This window comes from Onychostoma macrolepis, chromosome 01 (genome assembly GCF_012432095.1).
Source record: "Onychostoma macrolepis isolate SWU-2019 chromosome 01, ASM1243209v1, whole genome shotgun sequence".
Taxonomy (NCBI): Eukaryota; Metazoa; Chordata; class Actinopteri; order Cypriniformes; family Cyprinidae; genus Onychostoma; species Onychostoma macrolepis.
This window is the reverse complement of record NC_081155.1, coordinates 14,408,810-14,434,094: the sequence shown is the minus strand read 5'-3', so window position 1 is coordinate 14,434,094 and position 25,285 is coordinate 14,408,810. Positions and strand designations below refer to the sequence as shown.

The following is a 25,285-nucleotide window of genomic DNA, read 5'->3' as shown; positions in this document are numbered from 1 at the left end:
CTTCATAGGCGGTTGGTGTGTTGCTAAAAAAAAAAAAAAAAAGGAAAAACCGACGCTGAGCAGAAATGAGCTACTGTACGATATTACATATATATTAACCCGTTAGGTTAAACAAATACATACCAGATATCATTGTTATCATACAAATTAACGGTAAGTAGCAAATAAAAGATTAGAAATTATACAAAATTCGCGTTTTGCTGTTGCGAAGTGGGTTTGCTTGTAGCGCCAGCTCCGTGAGGCACATCTCGAGGATTCATCTCCATTTTGCTTGTTGTGATGAATGTTTACGCTCAGTAATCCGCATAGTGTATAATTCATACCTGTTTCAGCTATTTTGCGTTAGCGTTTTTGTTTAAAACTTGAATAAAGACTGGTTTGAAGGTTTTGCTAGCATGTTGTTATATAAGCAGAGTGTTACGTCATGTTTATTTACCCTCTATTCATATTTAACTTGTTGATTCTTCGTCCATGTATCTATAATTTGGTTATTCCCATTAGAAATGACTGTATTGATGTTGTTTTTGCAGGTTATGTAAACATAATATATGAATTGTGGTATGAATTAAATAGGGGGTGGGGCACTGTTGTGTTTAATGAGTTACTGAATGCCTCCATTGGGACAAGCAGTAAACACTCTGTTTAGTGTTTAAACAAAGGCTTGTTATAACCTAACCAGCTGACTACCTAAGCAACATTTTTAGGCGTGTATTATATACATAAGTCATATGTTTTTAATCAGTGACTTCAGTGGGAGGGGCTGTAAGCATATTATTAGTGTTTAAACAAAGGCTGTGTTTTAAAACCCAGTGAGCTGACTACCTTAGTAGCTATTTTTAGAATTCATAGGTGACTAAAACGGGCTGTCTGTGTCGGCATCTCGCTACGTTTTGAGACACCTGAAAGCAACGTGCTTCATGTTGCATAGTATGTACACTAGGGAATAACACGCCTCAGGGCAAGTCATTAATTTGTTCTTTTCCTTGTTTTTCAGAGAACTCCTGGTCAAGACTGAATATTTACAGAGACCAGTGAGACAGAGACGTTCTGCACTGATTTTTGAAGTAAATTTAAAGGCCATTTGTTTCAGACTCTTCTTGCCTGTTCAGAAAGTGTGGTACCCTACCACTGAGTATGTCAGTGGCTCTTCTCGTGCGATATGCCATGCTCAGCGGGTCCCGTGTTTGCTACAGGGCTGCCCTTGGCCTAACCGGCATCCACCAAGAAGACCCAAAACGGGCTCTACACATGCCGTCATCTCCTCGGTGCAGCAACTCTCGTTTTGATCCGGACAGCAGTGGCCGTCCGACTACCTGGGACTCCTTTGGGATCTGGGACAACCGCATTGATGAGCCCATCTTGCTTCCGTCGAGCATCCGATATGGTAAACTCATTCCCAAAGTTAGCCTGTCTAAGGTGGGCTGCGCATCGCAGATTGGCCAGCGGAAGGTGAACGAAGACCGCTATCAGTTATCGCAGATGACGGACAACATCATGTACTTTGCAGTGTTTGATGGGCACGGAGGTGCAGAGGCTGCTGAATTCTGCCACAGAAACATGGAGAAGCATATTAAGTAAGGATCAGTGGTATAGTTCACCTACAGTGGTGGCCAAAATTATTAGAACACTAGTATTTTCAGCAGCTAAAAAAATGGTTTTACGTCAGTTATTTCTATCTTTTGCTGTAGTGTGTCAGTAGGAAATATCAGTTTACATTTCCAAACATTCATTGACACACTATTGACACACAAAACCATTTTTAGCTGGTGAAAATACTAGTGTTCTAATAATTTTGGCCACCACTGTAAAAAATACAAATTTGCTGAGATTTTACTCGCCTTTAGGTCATTCAAGATGTAGATGAGTTTATTTTATCAGAACAGATTTGGAGATTCAGCATTACATCATTTGCTCACCAATGGATCCTTTGCAGTGAATGGGTGCCATCAGCTGATAAAAACATTACAATAATCCACATGACTCCAGTTCATCAGTTAATGTCTTGTGACATGAAAAGCTCCATGCAAAAAAGTGCATGGTGAAACAAATCCATTTTCATCTCACATCAAAACTTGCCAGTATATATTTCTCTCCTGATTCAGGTGAGATAATTTTCTTCTGGATAAAGCAATATTATTAATATTTTAATTAAAAATCAAAAGTCTTGATGTGTCGGCGTCGATAGCCTCGTGGGCAGCGCGTCGACATGTAAGCGCCGCTGCGCTTCGTGCGTCCCGTGTTCAAATCCCGGCTCACGGACCTTTCCCGATCCCGTCCCCCCTCTCTCTCTCCAACTTCGTTTCCTGTCTACCTACTGTCCTATCAAATAAAAAGGCAAAAACGCCAAAAACAAATCTTAAAAAAATAAATAAATAAAGGTCTTGATGTAAATGCACAGATTTTCACTCCACAAGATGTTGATGAACTGGACTGGTGTGGATTATTGTGATGTTTTTATCAGCTGTTTGGACTCTCATTCTGACGGCACCCATTCACTGCAGAGGATCCACTGGTGAGCAAGTGATGTAATGCTACATTTCTCCAAAACTGTTCAGATGAAGAAACAAACTCTACATCTTGGATGGCCTGAGAGTGAGTGAATTTTTGGGTGAAATATTTAATTATTGGGCTTGTATTTTATTTTTGTATCTCTATTTTCCAATTTTGTCAAGAATATGCAAGAAGTTCCATATACAACATATGCTCATGATTTTACTCGCGTAGAGCTCTGTCGTGACGCAAGCTCTGTGTTTACCGACACGGGACTAGTTCTTGTAATTCCTTTAAGAGGACTGAGTTTCTAAACCTGTTCAAAACATTATGGGCTTCTGAATCATGTGGTGTTTCAGAATAACTAACTGTTTATATTGCATTTTTATTTGTGTTTCAGAGACATAGCAGAGGAGGAGGATAACTTGGAATTAGTTTTAACCAAAGCATTTCTTGAGGTTGACAAAGCATTAGCAAGGCATCTTCACTTCAGTGCAGATGGTAGGTCCTATTTTACTGATTTATTTGTTTTTTAAGCATGCTTAGTCTCTCAGCTGTTGTTTTAGAGTCTTAATTAAGTATTGCTTTGATGCATCAGATAAACATGTAACAGAGCCAAATGGACATTTGTGAGCAGAACATGACAATGCAGACTAAAAACATGATTTTGACAATGATCCCTTATACAGAGCAGTGAAGACCTTTATAATCTTGTCATGATTATTCACAAATTTCTTTTTGGCTCTGTAAAATTCGTCCATCCCAATATAGATAGCACTTACATGCTTGTGTATACTAGGGGTGGGTTAAAAAAATGATTCCTAGATGCATCAGTATTCTTACACTGCAAATAATTAGCAAACCTTTTATTATAAAAAAAAAATACATAAATGGCAGATATCTATACATTTATTTTTTTTAAGTCATATGTCAGTTTTATCATGTAAATTTAGGGAACTGTCCTTTATAGTTACTGTTTTTATAAAAATATCCTAAATGATTTTCCTAAAATATTTGCTAAACAAAACTGACATGAAACAATGTGTGTTATGAAAATTAATATTTTAGTGAAAATGTTTGCTCCTTTACTGTGCTTGCAACTGTACCGTTGACGTAACTATTCAGATATCTGCACTGTGGCACGTAGAACCTTTATCAGTTGATAATCGGAATAAGTTGTTTTTATTTTCATTATTTTGTTTTTCTCTTTGTATTTTAGGGCTGAAAAATACAATTTAAAGCTCTAAGTTATTACACTCATTTATTCCATTTATGTTCCACTTAACAGAGATTTAGCCTATAAACCTTAATATAGTAAAGATTTGCATCTAACGCTGTTGTTGAAACATTGATGCATCTGGAATTATAGTATCATCTTGAATTGAAATAGTATCCCACCTTTAGTATATAATATAAACGCATAGTATAAAAAAAAAAAAGTGTTTTTTTTTTTAGATTTATCTTTGTTGATAAGGATATTGAATGCTGTTGTGATAGAATAAATACGATTATACTAGGTCCATCATATTCATGTAGTGTGCGGCCCACTAGTGTGGCCTGCTGCGTGACATGTCCAATCTTGCCCTGTGTGTGTGCGTGTTATATTTACAACAGCCGCGGACCCAGCTTACCCCTATAAGAGCTGCAGCTCTGCGGTACCTTTATGGAGGCCGGAGGGTTAGATTGCTCCAGCGGGTCCTTGCGTGGACTTTTGGAAGGTTCCTGACCTTTCTCTCTTTCTTTCCTTTCTGTCTTTCTCTTTATCTCTCTTTACTGTGCTCTACCTTCTTCACATATGTTGGTTGCTGGAAAATGATTGATTAGTTGTTGTGTTCAAAGCTTGTTTTTTGTGTATGGATAACACTAGTTTTATTTGATGTCAGAGAAAAACACATTTAGAATATTTACTGTGGGAGTCATTTTCAGTGAAGAAATGCTATTTGCTAAAAAGAGATGTACCTCTTAAAATCAATTGCTTTTATGCTTTTTAATGCTTTTTTTCTATGCTAAGCATAATGTTTTGCCTAAACAGTGGTGTTTACTTTTCTAACGCGCATCCTATGTGCCTTAGCTAGTCAAAAAGGTACAATGCTACCTGCTTGCCTTGACCACTCCAGTACATCATCTCTTGTGGAAACTCCCTTTTCTTGTTTCAGTTTACAATTGTTTTTATCAGATGCTTGATTACCAAAGCAGTGTGTACCTATCTCATAAATATGCACAGTATTTCGTAGTATAGTGCACTAGTATTACATGCAAATCTAAGAACAGGACTAAGAGTAAATAGTTGTTTAGTTTCTGTGTGTGATTGTGCTTAAACAGATGCAAACTCTGTATTTCGTGTTATACTGTTTCTGTGACCTTCAACGCATCACAAACTAACCATTCTGCCTCGCTCTCTGGTGTGTTACAGCCTCTCTGTTGAGTGCAGGGACCACTGCCACTGTGGCCCTGCTGAGAGACGGGATCGAGCTGGTGGTGGGCAGCGTGGGGGACAGCAGAGCCATGCTGTGCCGCAAAGGCAAAGCCCTCAAACTCACCGTGGATCACACGCCTGAGAGAAAGGATGAAAAAGAGAGGTACACTAACTGCTCTGGGCAGACTGGGACATCACATTGCAGAGCGCTTGTGTTTTGATCACCATGTGTTTGTTTCTGAAGAATACGGAAGACTGGAGGTTGTATTACGTGGAACAGTTTGGGTCAGCCTCACGTCAATGGCAGACTGGCCATGACACGCAGCATTGGAGATTTCGACCTCAAAACGTCAGGTGTCATCGCAGAACCAGAGACTAAGAGGATTTCAGTGAGAGCTTTTTTTCTTTAAATTCACTTTCACATATTCAAAATGTACTGACAATTACCATAATATAATATATAATATATATATTAGGGCTGGACGATATGGCCAAAATTTATATCATGATATATTTCTTAATTTACGTCGATACGATATAATTCCAATATCGGTATGAACACTATTAAAAAAAGCCTCATAAAAACTGCCAAGAATGCCCACGACAGATGTCTGTACCTACAAACTTATGAAAAATGAATTTGCCAAGTCTATGAACTCCTCCTATTAAACTATATAATATTTTAGGGGGGGAAAAACAGCACAAATAAATTAATGTTCACCTTTTATTTGTATTTAGCCTTCATACAAACAAGAAATGTGAAATCACTGTCAAATAAACATCTCAGACTCACCTTATTAATATCATTAACTTCAAACTATAAGCTAACATACACTACCAGTCAAAAGTTTTTGAACGGTAAGATTTTAGTTTTTTAAAGAATTCTCTTCTGCTCCCCAAGCTTGCATTTTTTTAATCAAAAATACAGCAAAAACAGTAACATTTTGAAATATTATTACCATTTAAAATAACTGTTTTCGATTTGAAAATATTTTAAAATGCAAGTTATTCCTGTGATTTCAAAGCTGAATTTTTATTTTCTAATATTCTGATTTGCTGCTCAAAAAACATTTATTCTTATGTCGAAAACAGCGGAGTAGAATTTTTTTTCATGTTTCTTTGATGAATAGAAAGTTAAGAAGAACAGCATCTATCTTAAATAGGAATCTTTTGTAACATTATAAATGTCTTTATCATCACTTTTGATCAATTTAAAGCATCCTTGCTAAATAAAAGTATTCATTTCTATTCCCCCCCTTCTATTACTGTCTCCAAGTGAGTTGCTGCAGAAAAAAATAATAATAATTGAGCAACGACAAAAACATGTTGCTGGAGACGGGATTATTATTGAAAATGATTCTCTACCAGTAGGAGGTGCTTTGAGAGCGGTAGAACTAGCGGTTTCCCCAGTAACCGCTGTAATCTAAGCAGCTCCGCTCATGAACACTACTTTATCAGATAAAATGAAAATGCCATCAAAACTATTCTGAAGACAGTCGGTTTCCTTCAGAGATACATTCATATAAATCACCCGCGTCGCGCTTTGATTTTGAAATGTGCAGTGCTCATGTTTATTCAACGAAGTCAAACGCCACAAATAAATCAATGTATGGGAAACACTAGTAATGTATATCAAAATATCGGAAATGTGTTTAAAAATCATATCACCGTTATTGAAAAAAAAAAAATATTGCGATACATATTGATATCTAATTATTGTCCAGCCCTAATATATATAATGTGTGTGTGTGTATGTGTGTGTATATATATAATATACACACCTCCTGAACAAAATCTTAAGACCGGGGGAAACAAATATTTGCATTTCGCGCTGGTGGATTGTAACCAGGTTGTAAGTACTGCTTCAAAATGTCAAAAGAAGAAACAGGAGCAAGAGACAAAAAATAGAGAATAGGCAATTTATTGAAAACTGCATTTAAACTCAAACAGGCTGTTCATCAGCTGATTAAAAGTTTAAGACCATAGCTTTAAAAAGTTAAAATCTGCGCAAAAATATGGCTTCCATGTCATTGTTCTTCATGCAGCCACACTGTCATGATCTCCTGATGGCAAAGGCAAAAAGGCTTTCTGTCATTGAACGTGGCAGGATGGTTGAGTTGCACAAGCAAAGACGCACGCAACGCATCATCGCTGCCGAGGTTGCCGATTTCACTTGATCTTTGATCGTTTGGTTTTTCAAAGCTGATCCCGGAGTTGCTGTCATAGCAACAGTTCCATAAGCTTAAACCTGCTCAGGAGCAGGCTTATTTCATGTAAACAGGATTAGATTGCATCTTTTTAAACAGAATTGATACTTAAAATATGTCCCAACCACTGCTACCTTATTACAAGATTATCCTACTGATCCAGGGACAATAATTTAAAATAATAATCATTTAAAAATGTATTTACACAACATTATTATATTATTTTTAGTCTATAATATAGACACAGCCGGTTTTACTCACTGAAAGATTTATTCGTCATAAAATATTTACTTCATAATTGTATTAGAGTCTTACACACATGCTATACAGATAATGTAGGACCGTGCATTAATTTGAGTGGTGACAGATGTTATGGGAGTGGCTTGATGGAGAGCAGGAGATGCAGATAACTTGATCTTGACCCTTAGGAAAATTTTAATTAATGCTGTTATGTAACACATCCGTTTTAAAGATAAAATTAATTGAATTGTTAATTACTACATTGAAAAAAAAAAATGTAAAGCCTGTACAAATACTAGAATCCTGAATATAAATAATTATAAATAAATAAAAGTGCACATTTCATTTATCTATTATAACATTTATGTGGTTTTGTTCGCTTGGCTGTTTCCTTACGAAAGTCCAGAAATCTGTCAAGTTTTTCATCAGGTATCTTTTTTTAATTATATGATGTCATTACGTTGCTGTCTTGCCACCAGCCAATCGCTGCATTGCTGATTGTGGTTTCGAGTGTCGATACATCTACTCTTTTAAACCAACCCATGAACGCGCAATTATCTCAGATAGCTCAATCCAGCTATACTAATCATCAACAACAGGTGCGTTCGAAGAACCGAATTAGCCAGACTAGGGCTGGGCGATATATCGAACACGATATGCATGCGCATCTCGTCAGTAAAGCCGGTTCCGTGATTAGCGCTAAATCTCCATCACCTGTTTTCAAATAGAGCGCCATTTAATACACAGAGCCGTAGTTCACTGACAAGCTATGATGAATCGCTTTCGATAATGAACACGATATTGCGTAGCTTGTCAGTGAACTACAACTCCATGAATGCAGTTATGCCCTAAAATTCAAGATATTCGGGCAAAAATGCTCCTGTATGAGATTTGTCTCATATTTATATCATATAAGCGATATCACATGAGTGCTGTTTGTCCCGAGTGCAAATGTGATTTTATTCAACAGTTCAGTAAGTAAGAAGTTAATATTGTGTTATATTTTAAACACAATATTGTCTGTTTTTGCTCCGCTTTGCCAACAATGAAAATAATAATAATTAGGTTATATATATTACCTATAAAGCCACAGCAGAATTGCTGTGCGTGTTTATTTTCTGAATGAATCCACGCTTTGAACAAATCGGGTGAATCAATGATTCAAAGGCCCATTTATAAAGTGAGCAGTTTACTGAATTCCTGAATGAATCAGCCGTTTGAATGAATCAAATGAATGAATGACTCATAAAGACATTTACCGTCACCTGCTGGCAGTTTTAGTTTCTTATTTAGAGTATTATTTCATTTATAAAAAAAAAAAAAGAGGGGGAAAAACTTTAAAGGATTAGTTCACCCAAGAAAATTAAATTGTTATCATTTACTCAAACCTGAATGACTTACTTTCTTTTGTGGAACATTTTTGTGGAAGGTATTTTAAAGACTGTTAGTAGCAAAGCTGTTTTGGTTACCAGTGACTTTCATTGCATGAACAAAAAAACAAGATGTTTCTCAAATTATCTTTTCAAATGATCTTTTATGTTCTGTAGTTTATGTTGGGCCGTTGTAGCCTAGACATTTATGTGTAATAAATTTTATGTTGAATCAAATCAAATATTTCATTCTAAAGCTACTATTTGTAATGTCTACTTAATACTTTCCCATTTAACACAAAAATAGCTTTAAATAATCTTTTGGGGGTATTTTCACAGCCAAATGTTATTTGCGATTAATTAGATTAATTAATCGACACATCATGTAATTAATTAGATTTTAAAAAAACTAATCGACTGGCAGCCCTACTGAGTACTTTTGAGTAAATGTTATTTACATGGATAATTATATTTATTTATTTATTTATTTTTTTTTTTTTTTTTTTATTTATTAGATTTTATACATGGAATACCAACTCAACAAATTACAACATTAATTTTATACAATTATCCTTCCATGGTATTACTGATACTACCCCATTAATCATTCCCTCCCTCAACAACCTAGAACTTCCCACAGGAGAAAAAGAGAAAAAAAAAAAAAACCAACAAATACAACAACAACAAAAATAATAATAATAATAATAAAAAAAAAAAAAAAAAAAAAAAAAAAAGAGGCATGAATAGAAATCGTATGTTTATATATTAATGCTCAGCTTAGGTATCAAGACAGTTAGCCAGCAGGTAATCTAAAAAGGGGCGCCACACTTTGTCAAAGGTCTTTAAAGAACCAGTGAGTGACAGTCTTATTTTTTCCAATTTAATACAAGTAAACACTTCTTTTAGCCATGTATCAAAGGAAGGGGGTGATACGTGCTTCCATTTTAAAAGAATGAGACGTCTTGCTAGTAAAGTAGTAAAGGCTAAAGCTTTTGTACCGTTACTGAAAGGTTAACATCTACAGCCAACCCAAAATGGCCAAAAGTGGGTCTGTATCAATATCTATGTTGAAGGCATCTTTCAAAGTTTTAAATATTTTAGTCCAATAATCAAATAATTTAGGGCATTCCCACAACATGTGAATGAGATCTGCTGGTGATTGCTTGCACCTATTACATGCATCGCTGACAGAGGGGTATATTTTAGCAAGTCTAGCATTAGTATAGTAAACCCTATGTAGAATCTTACATTGTATAAGCCCGTGTCTTGCGCATATAGATGAGGTGTGAGTGAGTTCAAGAATACGCTCCCAGTGTTCATCAGGTAACTCAAATCCCAAACTCTTTTCCCAAGCACCTCTGGTTGAATTTGCAGAGCCTGATTTAATATTGTGAATCAGATTATAAATGACAGAAATACAATGTTTTGAATGTGGTTCAAGCTTTAAGATGTCATCCAACGGAGATTCAGGGGGACGATTTGGAAAATGAGGGAACAGTTTTTGCACAAAGTGCCTAACTTGAAAGAAACGAAATAAGTGGGAATTAGGCAGATCGAATCTCTTAGAAAGGTTATTAAAGGATGAGAAAATACCGCTCTCATAAAGATCATCAATGGTCTTTATGCCTTTATCAAACCATATTCGGAACGCCTCATCCATAATGGATGGTGCAAAACAGTGATGTTTAAAAATCGGAGAAAGGATAGAAGATCTATGCAAACCAGTGTGCTTCCTAAATTGAGTCCATATCTTAACTGAGTGGGATACTACTAAATTTGAACTAAAATTGGCAGGTAAAGGTAATTGAGAAGATATAACAGAGTTCAGAGAGACGTGCTGAGGACTGTTCTAGGTAAACCCAACAAGGAAGTTCAGAATTTATATTGTTCCTCCAGTGTAAAATTTTTTGGATATTGCAAGCCCAATAATAGTGTAAAAAATTTGGGAGTGCGAGACCGCCTTTATTTTTAGGGAGCTGCAAAATTGTTTTCTTAATTCGAGCTGGCTTATTTCCCCATAGAAAAGAAGTGATACGTTTGTCCAAATCCATAAAAAACTTTTTCTTAAGGTAAATTGGAATATGTTGAAATAAGTACAAAAACTTGGGAAGAACAGTCATCTTGATTAGGCTTATACGTCCAGCAAGAGAAAAAGGGAGGTTAGACCAACGTTCTATGTCAGATTCACAATTTTTCAGTAAGGGAACAAAATTGGAGACATACATTCCAGTTAAAGATTTGGTCACAAAAATTCCCAGATACTTAAATCCATCGACTGCCCATCTAAAAGGGAAAAGTGAATGTGTAAGCTTATTTGCCAAAGAATTTACAGGGAACAACTCGCTCTTATGAAAGTTAATTTTGTACCCTGAAATTTTCCCGAACTGATTTAGAATGCTCAAAATAATAGGGACAGAGACCACTGGGTCAGAAATAAAAAGTAAAAGATCATCAGCATATAAGGATAATTTATACTCTCTATCTACCCGTTTGATACCTTTAAAATCTACCTCCTCACGAAGCCAGATAGCTAACGGCTCAATGGCAATGGCAAAAAGTAGAGGCGACAAAGGGCAGCCCTGTCTAGTGCCCCTCTGAAGTAAAAATGGAGATGAAGACACACCGTTAGTTAACACGGATGCCTGCGGAGAGACGTATAATAATTTGACCCAGGAAATGAACCCATCATCAAAACCGAAACTTTCCATTATCTGTATTAGATATCTCCATTCCACTCTGTCGAACGCCTTTTCCGCATCAAGAGCTAAAACCACTTCTGGCACATCTGAACTGGGCATATTGAGAATATTGATAAGTTTCCTTGTATTATAGAAAGAATGTCTTCCAATCATGAAACCTGTTTGGTCAGCTGAAATTATTTGAGGTAGCACTTGCTGTAACCGCAAGGACAAAATTTTAGTTAAAATTTTATAATCCACGTTCAAAAGTGAAATGGGTCTATAGCTGCTACACAAAAGGGGGTCTTTGTCTTTCTTGGCAATCAAAGTAATTGACGCTGAAGATAATGTGGGAGGCAAGTGGCCCTTGGAAAAAGCCTCATTAAACATATTCTGTAGTGCAGGTGCTAATGATATAGAAAACGCTTTATAGAACTCAATGGTGAACCCGTCAGAACCTGGTGACTTGCCACTTTGTAGAAGTTTGATCGCTTCCACCACCTCAGAGATTGATATTGGATCAATTATATTTATTTTAAAATATTTTATTTGAAATTAAATAATTTAAATAAATATTCAAATATAATTTATATTTCAAGTTGTATTGATTTAACTCTACCTGTATTGTCAGTTGCATCACGTCCACGACTCCTTTCTGGCACTTACCACTGATGGCGTTAACTTCATCATGAACAGTCAGGAGATCTGTGACATCATTAACCAATGTAACGACCCTAAAGAGGCCGCACAACGCATATCTGAGCAGGTGAGTCATACAATCCAACATCCACCATTATTTTTTTTTAGTTCTAGTTATCACCTTCTTTAGCCCTTTATGGGAAACATAAATTGTTCAATGATTGCTAATTTTACCCCAGGTATTTAGATGATGTCTTTTGTTTTTTAGTGTGTATCGGAGTTCTAAATAAAAAAAGAAAGTTAGTTATCAAATGAGATGATAAACCAATTATTTTGTAAAGTGCTGATTCAGTAGATTGTTTACAAAAAAGGACACAAATAAAATTGACTCCTGGTTACTTTGATTTCTAAACCGTTTTTGAATGTCCAGCAAAAATGACTATATACTTGTCTTTATAGTGAATGCGGCAGGTTTAAACATGCATAAGATTCGCATTATAACTTTTTTTTTTTTTTCCTTGTCATACTCTTCTGTCCCTCTCAGGCTCTTCAATACGGATCTGAAGACAACAGCACTGTCATTGTGGTGCCATTCGGTGCCTGGGGCAAACACAAAAGCTCTGACGTGAGCTACTCCTTCAGTCGCAGTTTCATCTCCAGTGGCCGCTGGGCCTAATCAAAAATAAGAAGACAATGATGGTTTAACTGTTATACAGAAGTGACTCCCTAGTCTGAATTTACCAATGTGCAATATTCTCCTAATCCATCCTGTGAGGATCACCTCAAAAAAAGACCATTACAGCCAGAACCCACATTTAATGTGGTTTTGGAGTTGATATTGACTTGACAGAATGATTGCCTTGAGGAACGGTTTTCTGAACCGCTGGAGTTAAAGATCCTCTGAGGTTCGGGTTTATCCTTGTCTTGAAAATGGTTCTTTCCCGCTTTTAGCTCCTAACCTGTGGTGCTCTTTTTCATTTGGTTACCTCAGTTCTGGTTTTCACTTTCGCAGATACTATACTATAGAATAGTGTGCTATAGTGGAATCAACAATTATTCACCGCACTGTTATTGTGAGTCTCATTTCATTTTCAGAACAGGAATTTTAAGCACTTTCAGATTTTGGGAGGTTCCATATTTTTGTAATCCTCATAATTCTAGTCTTTGATTGTTAAATGATACGCAGAAGCACATTTCAGTGGTCTACAGGCTTTTTCTGGTGGCTGTGCACATTCATAAGCCTGTACTTACAGAGTTAGACCACTGTACATATTTCTATAACTTTGTCTCCTATTCGTAGTGTGAATATTCATTCATGCTTTATTCCAACTTAACAACCAGCAATTTGAAAGCTACTCTAAGAAAAAATCCTAAGTGAATTTGCAACCTAACTTGTGGACCATTTCACAAATGAATCAATGATTTTTCTGTGCCTTTTCCATAAACATCTGTTCACTGGAACTGGAACTCAACTTTAGGTTTATAACTGAAGTTTTAAACTGTGACTTGTGCTTGTTTAGTATTACTAAACTATTTTTGTTCAGATTGTACGGTTCAGTGGTATTCCCTACAATGCATAGAGCAAAGTCCAGATATTTGTTTTATGTTATTTATATAATGTACATGATGGACAGTTAACTCTATGGTATATGTGATTATATATTATATTTAAATACATATTTTAAGTCTCCTAGTTAAAGCAGAAATGTGAAATTTCATTCATTCATCCACTGATATGATTGTAATTGCAGGCATTCTGCTGTAACTTTAAAACCTAAAGCTTTTAACTGGAAAGGCTTCTGTCGTAATCTCTGATTTCCAGTGATTTTTATTTGTAGAGCCGTATATACACATGTGACCTCAACAAGTTGGTATCTTTCTTCACGTCTGCAGGACTGGTTCATATTTTGATGCTGTTTTTTGATTTATTGATTTCTGCATTAGCACTCTTGTCATTCTCATTCAGCATTTACTCTCATTTTAGACTTTTAACAGCCCTTTTCCTTTAATGTCTTCCTCTTTAAGGTCCAAAAGCACATCCAGTACGATAGGGGTCTTTTTTCATATGTAATGTTTTTCATTTAATATGTTTCTGTCAGAATGTATTCTATTCAGTGTTAATACAACTGTGCATGGATCTTGCCCAGAACAATCTGTAAAACAACTGCAAGTGTTTCCTGCTCTATATATGGACCTAACTTTGCTTTATTGATATGCAGTTTATTGTGAAGTACAATGCAGCTGTGAATAAAGTTTCATCAGAAACATCTCTGTTGGATAAACATGATTTATTTTTGCCTGTTTATTTGTTGTCTGATTTACTTTATATTATATTCAAGGGGTCATCAAATTTCTCTTTATTTCATTATTAAACATATATTTTGTGTCCCAGTAAATGTAATACAGAAAAATGTTCAATGGGGGCTTAAACCCTGATTCCTGTCCCCAAATCCCTCCCACCGCTCCATCTATATAAGATCTCTGCTTCACCGCCTCAAGCACAGTCAGATCTGAATTTTTCCCCCATCTGATACTCCTGAGAAGAGCTTAAACCCCAGACGTCCAGCGGTCACTGCAGCGGCGTGAGGAGGTAAGCATCTTTCTCTAATGTTTCACCTATGTTGTATTAATACTGTAAATTGAAGCTTATGCAATATTTATTTTAGTGCAACTAACATTTTTTTTGTTTGTTTTTGCACCTACATGCAAATTAAGCACATTTCTTCTCTTTTTCATATTGTGCATGTCTTCTAAGGGAGAAAACCTGTCAGAAGATGACTGATAATGCTGTGTTTGAGCATGATCAAATCACTGAGGAGCCGGGCAGAAATGGCATGGCTGGGTCAAATGTCATCGCCATGGAGCTCATAAAGAAGCAACATGGAGCTACTGTCAGTTTCCACAGCATCCGTTATAGAGTGGAGCAGAAGAGCGGACCCATCTGCAGGAGGACAACAGTCCATAAAGAGATTCTGGTGGACCTCAAGTGAGTCAATATCACACAGACAAAAAGGTCAAATGAATAATGATTAGGGCTCATTTACTCTCTTCATTTTCCATTGGATCTTTTCAGCATCATTTTCAGCTGAGCTTCTAATGTTCTTACAACCTTTTCTACATCATTGTATTGGTTCTATTCAAGTATTCAATAACATAAGAATATTAAAATATTCTCTTTTTGCATCATTGAAATTAAAAAAAAGGTTCTCCTATGACATCATAAGAACTTTATCTCTACGGCAACATAGGAATTCAAAAAGGTTCTTCTATGACATCAAAAGACCTTCTATGACAACATAGAAATTTATAAAGGTTCTCCTGTGGCAGTAAGTAGCATTGTCCTGCTTTCAAATCATTCAGTTCATTGTAACTATTTTATTGACAACCTAGTTCATAAATAAATATGTATCATTTTGTGAAGCATTTTCTCTTTCTTTGCCATGTACATGTGTTCAAGAACGTTACTTATATACTGTATTTTATATAAATACTACTGCAAATATATTTGCTTCACAATGTGATTAGGGGTCCATGGCATAAAAAATAAATCAATAAAAATAAAAACATAAAACTTTGTACAGTGGCATCTAAACATTTCTTGTGGCCTCACAGAAACAGAGAAAATTCTCCTCTGTCATATGAAGCATATAAAAGGTTTCTTGTGACATAAAAGAAACATCAATAGATTCTCCTGTGGCATGAAGATGCATAAAACCCTTTTACCTTTACACGTGCTGCATAACATGTGTTCACCAGAACAATGGAGAGCAGAAAACCAAAATTCTGCTTCTAAAGGCATTAAATGAGCTTGACATTTCCCAGAGCCAAGAGCATAGTTTCTTTGGACATTCTTCTGTATAGTGTTAGTGTCAATTATATGATATTATGAATGGGTTTGTGAGTCTAATCTCTTGATCTCTTGGCTTACAAACCACCAGGGTTAAATGCAGTCAAGTGTGATCTTGACCTAATAAAAGACTTCTTTAAAAGACCGCTTCACCTAGATGACCTAGTTTTAACAGTATTATAGTTTTATAAGCATTTCAAATCTAGTAAGTGTTTCGTCAGCAATGCAGTGACATTCAGATTCATTGCTTGATGAGCTGCATTTGCTCATGGCACTCTACTTTTAGACTGTGCAATAAGTGTGCCTCATTTTCTCCAGCGCCTGATGAATTCCATAGCAAGTGACATGAACATAATCTAATTTTTATCTCCCTTTTTAGTGGGATCATGAGACCTGGTTTAAATGCTATTTTGGGTCCTACGGGAAGTGGCAAATCTTCGTGAGTACCTATTTGACTTCTACACATCTTAATAAGATATCAGTGCCAAATGGATTCCGGATTTGTTTAACAAGCTTTTGGAGTATCTCTCCTGACATTTATCTTCTGACAGTAATGCGGAATCAATTAGATGAATGCTAATGAAACATTACTATCATCCTCAAATGGAGTCCTCTTCTCTCTCTCTCTCTCTCTCTCTCTCTCTCTCTTTCAGTTTTTTGGATGTACTCGCAGCCCGGAAGGATCCTGCAGGTCTTTCTGGTGAAGTTCTCATCAATGGAGCCCTACAGCCGCCTAATTTCAAATGCCTTTCTGGTTATGTTGTCCAGGTACAATGCATGATCACTGTATTGAGATGTGAGATCTTAAAAGGTTTTTGATGCTTATATGCTTATAAGGTGTAGGACAGTATATTGGGATTCTGAATTAAGTTTTCTTGCTGACCATATCAATACATTATCTACAACATTTATGGTTATGTGTTAAGGATGACATAGTGATGGGGACTCTGACAGTGAGAGAGAACCTCTGTTTCTCAGCCGCGCTACGTGTGTCCTCCCAAATCAGTCCAAGAGAGAAAGAGGCGAGAGTGACCCATCTCATCTCAGAGCTGGGCCTCAACAAAGTCGCTGATGCAAAGGTGAAATAGTATATATAATATATTTAGTAGTGTATATATAAATTCTGTAGTTGGTCTTCATGTTATTCACCATTTTTATTCATCTTTTTGGAATGAATTATAGCATGTAAGAAACTGCTTGACATTTCATGTCAATATTCCACAGAACCTGACTAGTATCCCATTATAAAGGATATAAACCATAAGTGTATGTCTGTACAGGTGGGCACGCAGCTGATCCGAGGTATCTCAGGTGGCGAGAGGAAGAGGACCAGCATTGGGATGGAGCTGATCATAGACCCCTCTGTGCTGTTTTTGGACGAGCCCACCACCGGTCTGGACGCTAGTACGGCTTATTCTGTGCTCCTGCTGCTGAAGAGGTCTGTATATTCATATACAGACATTGTAAAAAAATTAATTTGTAAAATGAAGCAGCCACTGTTTGAGCTTCAGTTTTCAGTATCCATTTCTGAGATATGCAAGTTATCATATAAAGTACCATTCAAAAGTTTGGGGTCAGTTCGATATCCATCCATCCATCCAATCTATCCATATATAAATAATGTTTTAGAAAAAACTATATTTTGCTCACCAAGGCTTTATTTGATCCCAAATACAGTAAAAACTTCATTACAATTTAAAAAAATGTATTAAAATTTCCTATTTTAAAATATTTAAGATGTAATTTATTCCAGTGATGCAAAGCTGAATTTTCAGCATCATTACTCCAGTTTTCAGTATCACATGATCCTTCAGAAATCAGTCTAATATGCTGATATTATTAATGATCAGCTGAGATGCTTAATATTTTTCTGAAAACCATGATGCATTTATTTTCAGGATTCTATGAAGAATAGAAAGTCCAAAAGAACAGCGTTTATTTTAAATTAAGGTTACACTTTATTTTAGGGTGTTCTAGTGTAATTAAACATTTAAAGCTGCAGTCCGTAAATTTTGCCTCTTTGTCGCCATCTCTGCTTGAAAACCTGGAATTGCAGTTACTTGCAGAATTATCTTGCTTGCGTGGGCTGTACTCCGGCACGGCTTCAGCACGGATGAATCTAATGTTTTGAGGTGAATGTGTAGCTGTCTGTCACGTGTGGATGTTTACTGTACTTCACAATCACAGATTCTAGCCAAAGTCTTGGAATATATGACCCAAATAAACATTTTCACCGTATATTGCCATCTGAACAAGTAACAAGTCTGCCACGTTTGTTCTGACCAACTGAGGAAAAAATCATTACCATAAATCGCGCTACCAATGGTGATTTAATCTAAAGATCGGTTAGCTCATATCACATCAAACCGTGCAAATTATTATTATTGTTATACTTTATTCTCAAATTATTCATATTAACAATATTAAATCAGCATTGCGTGACTTAATATAGTGTGTATTAGCGTGTAGATTTCAATTTCTGTACAGCATAATATCTTAATTGTCATACCGTTTGAATTTCATATTAAGAAATTCTTTTAACCCAAAAAGCAAACTATGCTCCCTTCGAACTGGTTTTCTTTAAAATGCAAATCTTGTGTAATCCCAGGCTATCTGTAATCAGAATGGAATATAATTTAGTTTCATAAACACATAATCCTTTCTGGATTACAATCCGCCATCAAAATGATACATTTATTTATTCCAGCTGCTGTGAGAAAAGGCTATAAATGTTCCGTCACCTGCAGGATCCTCACTAGTAGCCGGGACAACTTCTTTATGTTTACAGACGTGACGTAATGACGCAGTGCCATGCTCGAATTTCCCGCGAAAACCTACCCGTACCACTCAAATTAGAAAACATTATTATAAGCTAACCGTTGTGAATCGGGCTAAAGTAAGGCGATAGTTTTGAACACTGGCTGGTTATGTACTTGCTCAAATATTGATTTCGGATCATTTTTAACCCAAAAAAAAGTTACGGACTGCAGCTTTAAGAACTGAGTACTATTAATTAACAACATGCACTTACTGTATGGTTAGGATCAGGGTTTTTTTTGGGTTACTTGCATGTAATTATGCATAATTGATTGTTATTTTAATAGTAAGTACATGTAACGTGTAACAAGGACACCTTCAAATAAAGTGTTACCGAAATTAATTATAATTAAATATTAATTTCCTAAGTTAATTTCCTTAAAAAAAGTAGTGCTGTCAAGCGATTAATTGCATCCAAAAATAAGTTTTTGTTCACATAATATACGTATGTGTACTGTGTATATTTGTTATGTATATATAAATACACACATATACAGTATATATTTTGAAAATATGTACTTTTATATACATTTTATATTCTTATATTTTATATTATATATAAATATATTTAATATATAAACAAAATATTTTTCTTAAATATATACATGCATGTGTTTGTATTTATATATACATAATAAATATACACAGTATACACACATATTATGTAAACAAAAACTGTTATTTTGGATGCGATTAATCAAGATGAATCGTTTGAAAGAACTAAAAAAAAAAAAGTAATGTTGTTTTAACCTCTCAACCCTGTGTCTGTTTGTTTTCAGAATGGCTGGTCAGGGACGCACCATCATCATGTCTATTCATCAGCCGCGATACTCCATTTACCAGCTCTTCGACAGCCTCACCCTGCTGGCCAACGGCAAACAAGTTTATCACGGACCCGCTCAAGATGCTCTAGACTACTTTGCCAACATTGGTAGAATAATTTACAGATACAATGACTAAAATCTCTAAAAGTTTCTAATCTGTTTAAAATATTAGTAGTTCAAAGAGCTGACCTGTCAGGTGTCAAAAGATGTGAATGTTGTACAGAAATACAATATTTTAAATACTAATATTTCTTATCTTAATGGTGTTTCTTCATATGATATTGTAGGATATGCTTGTGAAGCTCATAATAACCCAGCTGATTTCTTCTTGGACATCATTAATGGCAGCTCTGCAGCTGTCAACATTACAAAGATTCAGAATAATGGAGGTACTTGGTTACATTTCTATTTAAATGGATTTTGAGGAACCAGATTCGCTTGTTTAGTGATTTCCTCATCAGATATGTAATGCAAAACATGCCAACAAATGCCAATAACACGTCTTGCTTCTAGTTAAAAGGCATTTACAAAACTTTTAGAAAAAAGATAAAAGCTGTTGGGTTCATATATTATTAGTGTTGTCAACAATTTGTCTTCAGCAGTGTAGATTATGAATTGTGTATCACTTATATGAACTTACACATTATGTGTAATACTGTTGGCAGATTTAGAGTTTGAAGTGGCTGCCGTCAGCCAGCAGTCTATTGAGGATCAGCTGGTGGAGAAGTACAAAAGCTGCAGTTATGCACAGAGCATCAAAGCTGAGCTAGAGCGCATCACCCGGGCCAAAGACAACAACATCAGAGCCAAGTGTCACACCATCACCTACAACAGCTCGTTCTTCCACCAGCTCCACTGGGTGTTGTGGAGAACCTTCTGGAATCTAATGCTGAACCCACAGACTTCAGTAGCACAGGTACAGTACCACTGTTTATATGGCTACGATCTGTCTGTCTGACCTTCCTCCAAACTGTTTACATTTTTATTTACAAGCATTATATATACATATAAAAATTCTAAAAATAGAAATGAATTTCTTATTTTATTCTTTTAAAACAATGTGACCCCAAAATATATAAATGCACCCCAAAACCAAAAGAATGATGTATTTCAAAATACATCAAAATGTAAATAGTTTAGATTTATAATTTAAATATAATTTCTAATTTTATACCATTTCTATATCACTCCAAAATCAAAATAGAAATGATTTTTTAGTATAATATGAAATTATATTTTGCATAAAGAAAATAAAGCCTGTTATTAGGTCCATTAGTTTCTGTATTTGTATTTTCCTCTCAATTCCTATTATTGTAATGCCAGAAAAATGTTAAAATATTTATGGTATATATTGTACTGCCTTCTATTTTGTTCTGCTTTGTAGTGCAATACAATTATGCTTGCCAGTATTTTTTATCTTATTCCTGTATTGCAGTACTGACAATTATAGTATGGAAATTGAGAGTGACGGTAACAAAATTAAATCATTATGAAAATAATGTTACAATGTGAAATCATCTAAATCTAATGGTTCTAATATAGACTTCATCTTTTTAATGAAAAACATAATTCCGGTAACACTTTAGTATGTTGCCAATTCTCACTATTAACTAGTTGCTTATTAGCATGCCAATTATTTAAATATTGGCTGTTTATTAGTATCTATAAAGCACATATTGTGCATAACCATATTCTATATCCCTAATCCTACCCAATACCTAAACTTGACCACTACCTTAATAACTATAAATAAGCAGCAAATTAGGAGTTAATTGAGGCAAGTCATAGTTAATGGTTTGTTAATAGTGAGAACTGGACCTTAAAATAAAGTTTGACCATAATTACTTCTTTTGTAATGTAACCAGCTCATGTTTTCATGAGATTCAAGCATTCAGCTTAAGGAATGTAGGGACAGATTGCACTAAACAAAGATTTATTGCCCAATGGTTTAGATTTATTCCCTCTCTCCCAACCACCAGAATTTCCTCAAAAGAGACTTTCTGGAGACTTAGATGCTCATTAACCACCAAATACCATCAGAGGAGTCCTCGATTTACAAATTATTAACAGCTGATTGCTCCTAGAGGCTTTCGACTAATTTCTCGAAGTCGAAGCTAAGCGGATTTGGTGACTGTTGTGATCTGGATCTCCCCGCCTCGTAGATCTGAAGTGATATGATTTCTGGCCATGCAATGTGTGGAGAAATAACAGAATGGTGGTTAGTTTAGTGCTGACGCCTCGACATCGGGGTGAAGAGTGGTTTACCATCCACAGCTCTGCTGTATTTGCTTAGCCTTTTACCCTGGGAACGACTTTCACACAGCTCAGAAACTCATAAGCTGTCAAGAGATTATTGTCAAACTCGCTGACTGTCACTCCATCTGCCTATTACCTTTATTGAATAAATGATCACACTCAGCCGTTTATGTGTGGATGCCAAGATGTTCAATTTGTGTAACTGGTTTATTTGATTTGCTAGTAGTTATTTCCTATGCATTTTCTTGGCGTATTTCTATATTTACCTTCAAAATAATATCTTAATGAAAGCATGTTCACGTGTCAATTACATTGAAATCATTTATTACCAGTTTTAAAGCACACTGCTTGAATTATGATCTTTATTTTTGGCAGCTGGCTGTCACGACCCTCATGGCTGCCATTGTTGGTGCAATCTTCTATGGAGTCAAAGATGACCAGAGTGGCATACAAAACAGGTGAGCTAATCATTAAGTAAATGGAATTGAGTAACTTTATTTTAATGCCTTTATGAAAGCTGTGTATGTGTGTGTCTGTGCATAAAGCTTCACATTATTCTGGACAAAGTACACAAATCCTGTACTATTTCTATATATCCTGTACTTGGCGTAAAACCTATGATATTATCTTAAAAAATGCAAAAAAAAAAAATTACATACTTTGTACATAAATACTATTATACTGTTAAATGCAAATGTCACCATTTTCTTTTCAGGTTTGGTGTTTTGTTCTTCATCACAACGAATCAGTGTTTCAGCACACTCTCGGCTGCCGAGCTCTTCATCACCGAGCGCAAACTGTTTATGTAAGTGCTTCAACACCTGTTTGACATTTAGAAAGGCTCGAGAAATATTTTATTTGCTGCTACGGAGTGTCAGATGCTGGGGTACTGTATATTTTCAAGCAAATAACCACACATGCATAATGAGAAACTGAGAAGTTATTGCGAGTGATTTTATTTCCGTTTTTGCATATCCTGGGGTCTCTAAATTATCTGTAATAATGCAGTGCTGCATAAAAAACTGGCTCAGTCCCTAATATCAAAAAGCTGCTTTGATGCAGTTTTGGTTCTGCATCTACATTTAGTTCAGCCTTAAACTTGTTTTTAAATATGCCATTAGAGAGTATGTTTTTTTTTTTTATTATTATTGCTATTTTAATTATTTTATCATTTATTTTATTATAATTAAAATTTGTATTACAATATATAATAAATATACAATTTAAAAATGAAAAATATAATTCAAATAAATGAAAATATAATTATATTTGAAATACATTTTAAAATCATATACATAATTTAACGTTTCTAACATTATTTTTGCATTATTTCTCTACTTGATCTCTGTGATTCATTCTGTGTGAACACCTTTTTTTTTTATATGCACTCTGCAGTGTAAATTAGCATGTTATTTATTTACTCTTTTTTGCAGTCATGAATACACAAGTGGATACTACAGAGTGTCTGTCTACTTCCTGTCTAAGATCCTGTCTGACATCATCACTCAGCGCACAGTCCCCACCATACTCTTCACCTGTGTTGTTTATTTCATGATTGGTATGTTGTAAGTGATTATACCTTAAAGAAACAGTGCATAATTTCTTAATCGCTTACTTCAATTGCAAGATCCACCAGTTTTCTGTAAACATTAATTTACAGTTTTAATTTAATGTGTCTTTGCATGCATGTTTGCAGTGTTCTAAGATGTTGAAATCTTTGTTTTGCAGGGTTAAAACCCACAGTGGCAGCGTTCTTCATCTTCATGTTGACAGTGATTCTGGTTTCTTGCGCGGCTGCATCCATGACCATGGCCATCTCAGCCGACCAATCGGTGGTGGCCGTGGCCAACATCTTCATGACCATCAGCTTCATCTTCATGATGGCAAGTTCACACGTTCACATGCTTCAGAACAAGTCTTTCTACTGCAGAGAAGGCCTGTTCTTCTAACTTGAATTGCATGTGTGTCCAGATCTTCTCTGGTCTGCTGGTTAACCTGAAGAGCATCATGGACTGGCTGTCCTGGCTGAAGTACCTCAGCATCCCTCGCTATGGACTCGAGGTATTCCGCTTCGGTCTCTACATCTGAGTGACTAAAAGACTTTCTGTGGAGATAATATTTTAATGTTGAGGAATGTCAAATGATCTATACAGGCGTTGGAGATAAATGAGTTTGTGGGGCTGAAGTTTTGTGGGAATGTCTCTGCCGTGATGAGCAGCCCTGCTGCTGACATCTTCATGTATGTAAAAATATATGTATATATGGTGATATATGAACTACCAGTCTTCTAATAAGTTTGGTTTTGCACTTAGAAATATTTATAATTGTGTAGGGTTGGCGTGGAAGTAGTGCCACCTAACTATGCCACTTTATCTTACTAATTAGTAGAGTTACAAAAAGGTGGTAAATTTTGGAAACATTCCAGAATTTTTGGAAAATTTCTAGGATTTTTTGGAATCTTCCCGGGAATTTTTGGAAAGTTTCAGGAATATTACCGGACATTTCCCACCCCTTTGCAACCCTACTAATTAGTTTAAGAGCATAATTAGTTTAATTTCATTCAAATGTTTTGGTGTCAGTATGATGGTAGTGTGTATATATACAATAGATTTTTTCGTGTAATCTTCTACTACATTATATTTTACAGGTGCACAGGAGAACAGCATCTGACATTCCAAGGAATCGATTACTCATCCTGGTGTTTATGGCACAACCACATAGCACTTACAGTCATGACTTTGATTTTTCTCATCATCGCTTACATCAAGCTCAGATTCATTCCTAAGCTCTCGTAAATGTTCTGATTAATGTTAGCTTTATGAATCATCGCACATTAGCACACTCAATTCTGCTGTCTTACAGTATCATTTTGTCCTTTACAGTAAGGATGAATGTAGATGGAATAGTTGTGCTTTCTTTCAATACTGATTTTATCCCAAATTCAAGACTGTAAAAGTCATATTAATATTGGCGCTATTTACTTTACAAATACACATTACTGGTCTTACTGTGAGTAGTTAATCAGTTCACATTATTTTTCTGGTAATCAATGTGTCCCTACATTTTTTTTTTCTTATTCTGTGCAAAGGTATCACATTAGAAGAAAAAAATGGGCTGTTAATGTTTCATGTTGACTTGTTAGTGTACTATTACATCGTAACATTATAGTAAAAAATAAGAGATCCTAAATGAGAGTGTTTCATAAGGTTATATTATGTTACCTTTACTGAAATGATTTATTAATCAAGTTAAATGTAAATATTTTGTCACCTCTCTTTCATTGTTCCCTCAGTCACAGGCCTGGTACGACTCGCTCCTTCATAATCCGTGTAACTGGTCTTAATGTGGCCTAATCCACAGCCAACGAGAGAACTGAAAACACTGTTTGCTGTGCTAAAACCACAGATAAAAGCTAATAAACTTTGTGACTGCTGATAACTACACAATATCCCTATTGTATGGATCTTACAGTAGCTTTGTTAGAGGGCATTATGACTGGGA

At 35.6% G+C, this 25,285-nt stretch overlaps 2 protein-coding genes across 2 annotated transcripts; both read left to right on the top strand.

The window, feature by feature from the left end:
* The first annotated feature begins 17 nt into the window (after positions 1-17).
* On the top strand, positions 18-14,327 carry ppm1kb (protein phosphatase, Mg2+/Mn2+ dependent 1Kb). Its single transcript, XM_058783000.1, has 7 exons — positions 18-153; positions 995-1,574; positions 2,891-2,991; positions 4,904-5,069; positions 5,151-5,295; positions 12,033-12,167; positions 12,585-14,327. The coding sequence occupies exons 2-7, from the start codon at positions 1,135-1,137 to the stop codon at positions 12,714-12,716; spliced, it is 1,119 nt and encodes a 372-aa protein (XP_058638983.1). The 5' UTR covers positions 18-153; positions 995-1,134; the 3' UTR covers positions 12,717-14,327.
* Positions 14,328-14,537: 210 nt separating this feature from the next.
* abcg2d (ATP-binding cassette, sub-family G (WHITE), member 2d) lies at positions 14,538-25,189 on the top strand. Its single transcript, XM_058786568.1, has 16 exons — positions 14,538-14,630; positions 14,796-15,026; positions 16,267-16,326; positions 16,541-16,655; positions 16,814-16,966; positions 17,168-17,325; positions 19,484-19,635; positions 19,816-19,917; positions 20,194-20,444; positions 22,160-22,242; positions 22,500-22,589; positions 23,218-23,342; positions 23,513-23,667; positions 23,756-23,845; positions 23,938-24,023; positions 24,432-25,189. Exons 2-16 carry the CDS (start codon positions 14,815-14,817, stop codon positions 24,577-24,579), a joined length of 1,980 nt encoding a protein of 659 aa, XP_058642551.1. The 5' UTR covers positions 14,538-14,630; positions 14,796-14,814; the 3' UTR covers positions 24,580-25,189.
* The last annotated feature ends 96 nt before the right edge of the window (positions 25,190-25,285 follow it).